General features: G+C 53.9%; 1 protein-coding gene across 1 annotated transcript; it reads right to left on the bottom strand.

The window, feature by feature from the left end:
• Positions 1 to 1,879: 1,879 nt before the first annotated feature.
• SLC22A6 (solute carrier family 22 member 6) lies at positions 1,880 to 8,808 on the bottom strand. Its single transcript, XM_087423229.1, is given in 10 exon segments — positions 1,880 to 1,962; positions 2,213 to 2,472; positions 3,790 to 3,898; positions 4,026 to 4,240; positions 5,305 to 5,420; positions 5,551 to 5,674; positions 6,153 to 6,321; positions 7,566 to 7,720; positions 7,976 to 8,079; positions 8,440 to 8,808. Coding segments are annotated over 10 exon segments (1,704 nt in total).
• Positions 8,809 to 9,724: the final 916 nt, after the last annotated feature.

The following is a 9,724-nucleotide window of genomic DNA, read 5'->3' as shown; positions in this document are numbered from 1 at the left end:
CCAGGCCACCTCCCCTCTCCAGGCTGCCCTGACTCAGCTCGAGCCCTAGGGTCCCGTCTGGAAGGCAATGTGTACAGATGTCGCAATGAGAGGTGTGGACTTTCCTCAAGGGATAAAGGGCTGGGGGGCCGGGTCGCTGCAGGGGAAAGAGTAAGAGGCAGTGTGCCAGGAGACAAGCATGACGGAGCAAGCACATTTATGGGACGTCACCGCTGGCCGCTCACTCCTGCCACCCGTGAGTGCAAATAGGGCTGCCTTTTCCACGCAGCCCATGCTTCTCCGAAGTGAGCTCCTTTGCTGACGCCAGTGATCGGATATCCCTGTCTTTTCCTGACTGTGACTCCTCAACTGCCTTCCATCCCTCCTTTCACGTGGTTCTTACCAGGATCCCTTCTCTCCTCCCCCTTACTCTTCTCTCCCTCTTTTCAGCCCAAGAGGGAGGAGAGGAAGCCAAAGTCTGGGTGCCTCACAGCTCTGAGCAGTGAAGGGGCCAGGCACACACATTCCTGAGCGGCATTGTCTGCATTCTAATCCTGACTGTAATTTACTAGCTGTGTGAGCTTGGGCAAGTGACTTAACCACTCTGTGCCTCAATTTCCTTATCTGTAAAATGGGGGATAATAATAGTACCTATCTGGGCCGGCCTGTGGCTTAGCGGTTAAGTGCGCGTGCTCCGCTACTGGCGGCCCGGGGTTCGGATCCCTGGCGTGCACCGACGCATGGCTTCTCCGGCCATGCTGAGGCCGCGTCCCACATACAGCAACTAGAAGGATGTGCACCTATGACGTACAACTATCTACTGGGGCTTTGGGGGAAAAAAAAAAAAAGGAGGAGGATTGGCAATAGATGTTAGCTCAGAGCCGGGCTTCCTCAGCAAAAAAAAAACGCGGAGGATTAGCACGGATGTTAGCTCAGGGCTGATCTTCCTCGCAAAAAAAAAAAAAAAAAACTGTTAAAAAAAATAGTTAAAAAAAATAGTACCTATCTCTAGAAAGTTACTGGGAGGATTAAATGAGTTAATATATGCAAAGTGCTTAAGACCGTGCCTGGCACCAAATTAGCACTCAGTGCTGGCTCTCTCTGGCTGGGTTCTACCCTCCCCTTTCTCTCCTCTCTCCCCGACACCAGCCCAGGGCCCTCAGGAGGCAGAGCAGCAAAGAAAGCCCAGGACGAGTGGCGGGAAGGATTAGGGTAGCTGGCGGGCTGAACCTCCAGCCGCGGAGCTGGAAGTTGCAAACTGGTTTCCAGTCTGGATCCTGCTGGAATCTGGAGGAGCAGGGCCCAGCACCTGAAGTCACAGCCGCTGGCGTCCTTTTTCTCCCCACTTGCGGCCAGAGGTTCTCACCCGCCCTCCCAGAGGGGGAGGAGCCCGAAACAAAGCTTCTGATTGGCTGCTTACATTTTGGTCCCTTGTCAATTTTCAGTCTGAAGGGGAAGGGGAGGGGCGCAAGGTATTTTAAACTAGCAGAAATATTTGAATAGGTTAGGGAAGAAGGGAGGGAAGCGGGAGGAGAGGAGGGGCAGTGGCCGCGGCCGAGGTAAGGAATTCTTCTCCAATTGCCTGGGATGGTTCGTAAAGTCCTGGGGGTTGAGGGGTGGGAACGACTGTATACCCTTTTGGGCTGGAAGTTGGCTGATGCGGAGAGGCTGTTACATTTGCGACAAGAGAGACAAAGGGAGATGCTGCACACAGACAAACCTTTTAATGATGTGGTCTCAGTGGAGTCTCTTCAGAGAGAGGGGCCCCGGGGGGAGGTGCTTCCCTGAACCACAGCCCTGACACTGGGCTGCCATTCCCCCTTCCCCCTCCTCATGTGGGTGGCCCAGGACCTGTGGGACCCTCACTCCCTTTAGGGTTCTGTGAGGCCCCTTCTGGTGCTCAGAGTCCATTCTTCTCCCCTGCTGAGGCCTGGAGTGGGACCATCTGCTTCTGCTGCTCTTGCTGCTGTCGCTTCCGATTCCCTTTCCTCCTGGGGGAAGGAGAGTGGTGTCTTGGGTATGCAGCCTCCAAGCCAGGGCTGAGAGCTGGGGGCTCCTGGGGGCTCTCCACTCAGCTGTGCCCAGCTGCTAGCTCTCTGCCCCCAAACATCTACTGCTCCCTGGAGCTGGGAGGCCCAGAAAGGCCTCTAGGAGACTCTCACCCGATTGGAGGAAATAGGGACAAAGAGCCCTGGCCGGGAAGAGGAGGCCTGGGTTTGAGTCTCAATGCCACCCCAGCCTGGATATGTGACTTGGGGTCAGTCGCTGCCCCTCTGGATGGGGGCTCACCTGTTTTCCACGTCCTGCACAGTGTCCGGCAGTGGCTGGCCCAGGGTCTCCGGCAGGAGGGCAATGGCAGCGCTGGCAGCCATGGGGACAGCGCCGTAGATAAAGAGAGGCACGGAGTGGTAGAGCTCGGCGGTCATGCTCACCAGTGGGCTCACGATGCTGCCCACTCGGGCCATGGTGCTGCCCATTCCCATGCCTGTCTGCCTGCGGGGCCCCAGAGGGGAGTGTCAGTTAGTGTACTGGCATGAAGGCCCAGATGCCCAGGCACCCCTCGTGCCTCCTCTGTTCCCCATTTGATTAGCAAACCAATTTGGCATTTGTTTTAGAGATTAAAAAAACAAAATAAAACAAAACAGGTTGGGAAGGGCTCTGGCCAGAGAATCAGGAGATTGCATTTTGCCTCTGCCCTTAACTTGCTATGTGACCTTGGCCATGTCCTTTTTCCTTTCTGGGCCTCAGTTTCCTTGGCAGTCAAATTAGACAGTAGACAGTTGAGTTAGGCCATTCGTTCTCAGATCACCTGGGAGATTTTTGAGTTATGGTTGCCCCAGCCCCACACAGACCTATTAGATTAGAATCCCCAGGGGAAGGGACCTGGAGTGACATGTTAAGAACATTCTCCGTGAGAGCAGAGGTTAAAAACATTGACTCAGAAGACAAACTGCTTGGGTTCAAATCCAAGTTTCCTCACTTATGAGCTATGTGACCTTTGACAAGTCGCTTAACCTCTCTGTGGCTCAGTTTTCTCATTTGTAAAACGGGAATAATCATAGTACCTACCACAGAGGCTTATTATGAGGATTAAGTGAGTTGATATTTGTAAAAAATTTAAGACAGTGCCTGGCACGTAGGAAGTGCTTTATACTATTGTTCTGTCCCCTGAAATTCCATGAGGGCACAAGAAGTAACCATGACCCCTCAAGGTTCTCATTCCAAGAAGCTTAGGGAAGCCTGACATGTCTTTGACATCTCCTGTGAATTTTGTGTCCCTCTCTTAAAACAGACATGTGTTTCTTGTTTCTTAATGCAAAAGTACTCCCTCCCCCCAGTCTTGGCCTGGAAAGAGCAGTGCTGCGTTTCTCTATACAGCTGGCAAACTATCAAGTACCACCATTATGAAGTGTGGCTCCTGTGATAGGAAATGATTTTTATGTTTGTGGTCTTTGTTTTCAGATGTACCACTTGGTTTATAGCTGAAATTTAGATTTGGTGGCAGATTCTAACACGTGCTTTGAAGATCAAGGGGGGACGTCAATTTGTTGCCTCTGAGGTGTGTCTTCTTGGCTGCCTTCCCTACTTCCCTGCCCCAACTGGTGGCTTCTTTTGAGATCTTCTTCTGGAGTCAGATAAGGGCTTAGTGGGGGCCACACCTGTGTTAGCCAGGCCATGAAGTGTGTATTGAGTGGCTGCTATATATCTTGCACAGATGGGTGCTGGGGCATAGTGGACTGTGTTCTGGGGTCTGACCTGTGTGCAGGGGAATGTTTTGCTCCAAGACACACCCATTGGATTCTCACTCACCGGACCATCGTGGGGTACAGCTCCCCAGTATACAGGAAGATGCAGTTGAAGGAGGAAGCCAGGCAGCCCTTCCCCAGCACAGCAAAGAAGGTTCTGACAATGGACTGATCTAGGGAGAGAGAAGGGGGGCCAGCGGGAGCTCGGGAGTTGGGGCTGGGAGGAATTAGCCCCCCTCCCTTCTGAGAAACTGGATCATGTCTGGGGATGGGCCAAAGATGAGGGACCTAGGTGCTCACCCTGGGGTACCACCGCATTCACCAGGATGCAGACGCCCGCCAGGAACAGTGAGGCCATCTGGGCAGGCCGGCGGCCCAGGAAGTTGATGACAAGGAAGCCCACAAGCTTGGCAGGCAGATCCACAGCACCAAAGATCACCTGGATTAGGTAGATGCTGACCCCAAAGCCCTGTAGGTCCATGACCAGCCCATAGTAGGCAAAGCTAGTGGCAAACCTAGGGGGGAGGGATGAGGGGTATGGAGTTTGATAGGAAGCCTTAAAGGAGGGAGGGGTGCTCATTGAAAATAGGGATGAGCCGCATTGAGTACCCTGCTTAAGAAGCTGGAATCTGCCTTGGCTAATATTTCCTCAGACATTTAGTATGCAGTTTAAATATTGGGGTGGTCCTCCCATACCCCAAATTTCTCAATCTTCTGGTAACTAGTGTCCCCAGTGTATTAGCGAATTTTCACTTAGCTGCTATGTGGGATTTACATAGTTTTAGTCTTTATCTTATCTATTGCTACTGGACTGAGGGAGGGCAAGTGGCTATCCATATCTTCAAGGCCAAGATGTTGGGAGATGCCAGAGCCTTCCAGGACCTGTCCACGGTCCTGGAATGGGTGTTGTGCTTTTTAAGATATCAAGAGCCCACAACATGAAACTCGGGTGACTGGATAGAACCCACAACCTGGAGTAAATCCCAAATTGGAAGCAAAGGATTCATTGATAAGATTGTTCCTTCTGATCATGCTTCTCTTAATTGTCATGGGATTGCTATGGTGGTGGGATTGGGAGGGTGGCACAAAGGAAGGGTAATGGGGATGTTGCAACAGGAAAGGAAGATTTTTGGCTGATAGAAGCCCGGGCCAAATTGTATTTTTGGAGATGAGCTTTAGGCATCTCACTGCCTGGGCCTGTATTTCTGGCAGGCACCACAAGGCCAGTCAAGTGTCCCAATGTTTTGCAAGCCAGACTGGTCTCTGCCTTCATGATGTAATACTATTAACTCTAGGCCACCAGTCCTGATGAGGTGTTTCCATATTGGAACAGAGTTGGTAAAAAGAGAAGAAGATGGAGACACTGTTGCCCACTGTGGGGACTGGAACTGAACTGAGGCTGGAGCTCATCTGATTCTTCAAGACTCTCCCTGGTGGAGGGTTACTGCCCCTCATAGCAGGTCCGCTGACTTTTCCTCCCTCTTGTCTAGCTTCATCCACCCATTGCATCCACTCTCTCCCAAGTCAGCTGTTTTGTCTTCTGGTCTATTTGTCTGTCAGTCTGTCTGTCTCGGCCTACCATAGCAAGGAGAGACAGAGGAAGAGGCGGCGAAGGGTGGGGCAGCGCAGCAGCTCCATGGCCGAGGCCTGGCCTTTGCCCATGGTCAGCTCCTTCTGCAGACTGGCCCGGATCACCTGCCAGGATGGGCAGGGCTCAGGGCCTGGACTCCTCCAGGAGCGCCTCCCAGCCTAACCCCTTACTCAGGGAAGCCCTCTTGGGGGTGGAGTCCTGGTGGGGTGTCATGGGAGATGTCTGGGGTCTCACCTCTATACTTAGCTTGGCTCCCTCTTCCTGCTTCCCATTGATCCAGGCCACTCTTTGTAGCGACCTCAGGGTGAGGTCTAGCCTCCCGGAGGAAACTTGCCAGCGGGCAGACTCGATGAAGAACCTGGGAGCGGGGGGTGGGGGTGGGTGTTGGTATGGCTTCAGTTCCAGTTGGCTGGGCTGGGGGCAGGGGGTAGGCTTTCCAGGGGCCTGCAGTGGGATTTTATTTAAGGCTGGGAACCCGGGGGCTTTGTCAAATCTCTTTCTCTAGGACCACAAAGCAGTGCCCAGCTTGGTGACGATTCATTCCCCAATGAATGAAGCTCAGCTCTTGGGTGCTGGGCAAAGGGAGCAGTACAGACAGGCTGGAAACTGGAGGAAGCTGGGGGAAGCTGCAGAATGGATACCCTGGACCAAATCTCTCCTCCCACAGCCTCAGTTTCCCCATCTGTCACACTGAGTCATTGACCTGGGTTTGACCTTCTGCCTTTGACCTTCTCTATTCTATGGGGTGGAGTGTGCAGCAAGATCTGGGGGATATCTTGTCCTTTGCAGCCATCTGTGCTCCTGTGGCACCCCCACCCTCTCTGGGCCCCATGTACCAGGAGTAGATAAAGAAGGCGAAAAAAGGTGCAGAGACGAGCAGCTGCAGGTGGCGCCAGTGGGGCACGGCATAGGCCACACCTGCCAGGAGAAACTGGCCCAGGCTGTAGGTGTAGCCCATCAGGGTGCCCACATAGGCCCGCGTGTGGATGGGCATCCACTCCACATCTGGAAAAAGGGTTAGAACAGAATGGTGCAACTTCCCAGGCTACCAGGTGGAGACCCCTGGGGCAGGCAAAGACCCCTCTCTCCATCCAAACCTTGGTCTGCCCCAAGGCTTAGTGGAAGATACATCAAATGAGGTTGGATACCATGGTAGAGGAAGTGGGGTACTTTCAGGGGAGATGGGGATGGGGAGGTGGTTTTGGAATCCCCAGGAATTGTCCCCTTCCATTCCCCTGCTGTGTGTTTGCTCCCCCCCAACCTACTGTCCTGGCTAGGGGCCCCTTTCCATTCACTGTGTCTCTGACCACTCAGTCCATCCTCAGCAGCAGCCACTCCTCTGGTCTTCCTCAGACTGGGCTGGATTCCAGCCTCAGTGGACAGAGCAGCTCGGAGGAGGCAGTGGTGTTCCTCCATCCTGGAGATTTGAGGTGGGAGTGGGACCACCTCTCTGCTGCAATCTAAAGACCCAGCTCTGTTACTTGTGAGCTCCTGATTTGGCTGCTGGGCCAGCCGCTTGGAAACTTAGACTGGGCTTTGAGGCTGGATTCTAGGTGTCCTGCCCTGGCCCCAGCCCAGCCTGATTAATTTCTTTAGTCTAGAGAATCCTAAATCCTTAGATTCCCTTCTGGGCTTGAGGGATGACCTTGGGTAAATCCTTTCCCTTCTCTGTCTCAGGTTCTTCATCTGAGAAACAGGGGGAAGGGAGGTCATCTATCAGAGGATGCATATTGATGACTCATGGACAGGCCATGCTCAGTCCATAAATGTATTCGGTCTACATGATGCTGGCTTGCCCTATGTTAAAAATATTAGAATTAATTGCCAACATTAAAAAATTGGGATATTTTACATCAATAAAAGCAAGAGGGGGAGATGTGACAGCCCTGAGACCTCCTGGCTGGAGCAGCTGAATGGCTGTGGCCCCTCTGGATGGGTGTGACTCTCCTTTGGATACAGTCCTCACTGCTCCCTAATGTCTCTTGTATCCGGTCTCCTTCAGTGATTTAGAGGAACTGCCTGGCCCTAACAATGGAGTTTGCAATCCTGTATCTAAAAGAGGGATCAGGATGGCGTAAGCCTGAGAAAAGGGCTGTTATGTTGGCTGGAAGGGCAGACCTAAAGGACAGGCCAAGGGCAGCAGAGCTCAGGAGGGGTGGGCGAGGAGAGGAGGCTGGGAAGGGGCTGCTGGACTGGATGGTCAGAGGGGAGTGGGTAGGGACCAGCCTGGGCCTCCCAGCATCCCTCACTCAGTGTCATGCAGTTGAGGGCGATGCCAGCCAGTGACATGCCCGAGAGGAGCCGGAAGACACAGTAGACGGAGAAGTTGGGAGCGAAGGCTGTACAGGTTCCTGACACGGCTGTCTGCAGGTAGTTCAAGATCAGCACCTTCCGGCGGCCCAGCCTGTGGGGGAGGGAAGACCTGCAGCAGGGGTCCTGAGGACCAGCGGAGACTAGGCTGGGCAGGGAAAAGAGTGCTTGCCCTGGTGAGGCCCTGGGGTGGGGGTCTTTTGAGGACCTGTGCAGAATCATGAGGCTGGCGCTATAGGTCTTCAAACCAGCCCCAGCTGGGAATGCCAACCTCCCACCTAGGCCCCCCTGAGCCCAGCCAAGGAGCCCCCAATCCCAGCCCGGCCCCGAGGCCCCACCCAGGACTGACCTGTCTGATAGGGACCCGAACACCATGGCTCCGAAAAGCACCCCTACCATGTACAAGGACTGACCCAGCTGGCGTAAGGCCCTGTGAGAGCACACGAGGTCCCACTGTGGGGAGAGGGGGACAGGCGTCAGGCAGAGACGAGCCTGGGCTGCAGGGCAGCCCTTACCCTCCTTCAGGCTGCCCTCTGAGGTCTGTGGCCCCTTCTTCTCCTGACAGTTCTCTTTGCTGTTTGTCTCCCTGGTCCCAGGGGCTGAGAGACTTTTCTTGACTCTGTGACTCTCACGTCTGCCTTTCCTACAAAGGGCCCCATCTTGAACTCCTTTCTCCATCTTCCCATCTTGGCCTCTGGAGAATTTGAGACAGCCTGTGCGTGTGTGTATGTGTGTGTTTGTCTGTCTGTCTGTCTCAGAGAGGAAGGCACAGTCTGGACGGCGCATGGAGGGTATCCTCCCAGGTATCCTCACCTCAGTCACGATGGTGGAAGGGAAGGTGCTCTTGTCGTAGATCCAGCCATCAGTGCAGGGCTCTGTGGCCCCTGTGCTGTTGGCCCCGGTGCCATTGGACGAAGGTGGTCCCTGTTGCGGGGAGGTGAAGCGGAGGCAGGATTCAGGCCGCCCCTGCCTGTCCCGGGGCAGCCAGGCCTCCAGCTCCCTGTCCTTGCTGAGGTTGGCATCGGCAGGTGGGCGGCAGTGGTGGGTGGGGATGGCGGCGGTGAAGTTCTGCAGGGTGTTTTGGGAGGCCATCAGGAGCAGGGGGAGGACCACTAGAGTGACCTGGATCTTCTGGAAGCGGCCGACGCCCCCCACTTGCTTCAGGAGGTCATTGAAGGCCATGGGGCCAGGCCCGGCTGAGCTGCCGGGCTAAGGACTTCCAGTCCTGGCACCACCGTCTGTGTGTCTGTCTGCGGGCTGTCCTTCACCGAGGAGAAGGGCTGCCGTTGCTTCCGCAGCTGAGTTGCTCCTAGAGCTGAATCTGAGCCGGCTCTGTGGGGGAACAGCAGCCTGGCCGGGCTGCCCCTCCTTCCTTCTCTCTCTCCTTGTTCTGTCCCTCCCTTTCTCTTGCTGCCTCTCCTCACTTGGGGGCAGGGGTCTCAGCTTTCAGGGTCTGCTGTAACCCTGGCCCCTACATGGGCAGTATTTAATCCTTGGCCTGGAGGGAATGAGTTAAAGTGTGACTTGGTATCAGAAGGATTAACCCTCCAAGTATCCTTGTGTCAGTGGAATTTCTCCAAGTGGGTATAAAGGGCGGGAGAGGGTGGACTGAAGTGGGGGTGGTGGGAGGGCATGTCCTGGGAGGGCCATCTGGGCATCCGGGGGCAGAAGGAGCAGGCTGGGACCTTTCTGTCTTCCTTTTAGTGAGAAGACTGGCCTCTGCAGAGTGTGGTGGCCTCTTAAGGGGCTTGTGTCCTTTTTACGTGGACAGGATCCAAATAGTCTGTTTTCGGGAGGAGTTGCCAGAGAAAATACAGGACACCCAGCTAATTTGAATTTCAGATCAACAAATAATTGTTTCTTTTAGTGTAAGTATGTCCCTAATATTAGATGGTGCATACTTATACTAAAAAATTATTCATTGATCTGAAATTTCAATTTAACTGGTCATCTTGTATTTTTTTTTTTTTTGGTAGAAGATTGGCCCTGAGCTAACATCTGTTGCCAATCTTCCTTCTTTTTTTCCTTCCCAAAGCCCCAGTAAATAGTGGTGTGCCATAGTTGCCCTTCTAGTCGCTCTATGTGGGAGGCCGCCTCA

Source organism: Ceratotherium simum, chromosome 34 (assembly GCF_057802395.1).
Source record: "Ceratotherium simum simum isolate JZ-2026a chromosome 34, ASM5780239v1, whole genome shotgun sequence".
NCBI classification, from domain to species: Eukaryota; Metazoa; Chordata; class Mammalia; order Perissodactyla; family Rhinocerotidae; genus Ceratotherium; species Ceratotherium simum.
The sequence above is the reverse complement of the archived record's forward strand: the minus strand, read 5'-3'. Positions and strand labels throughout refer to the sequence as shown.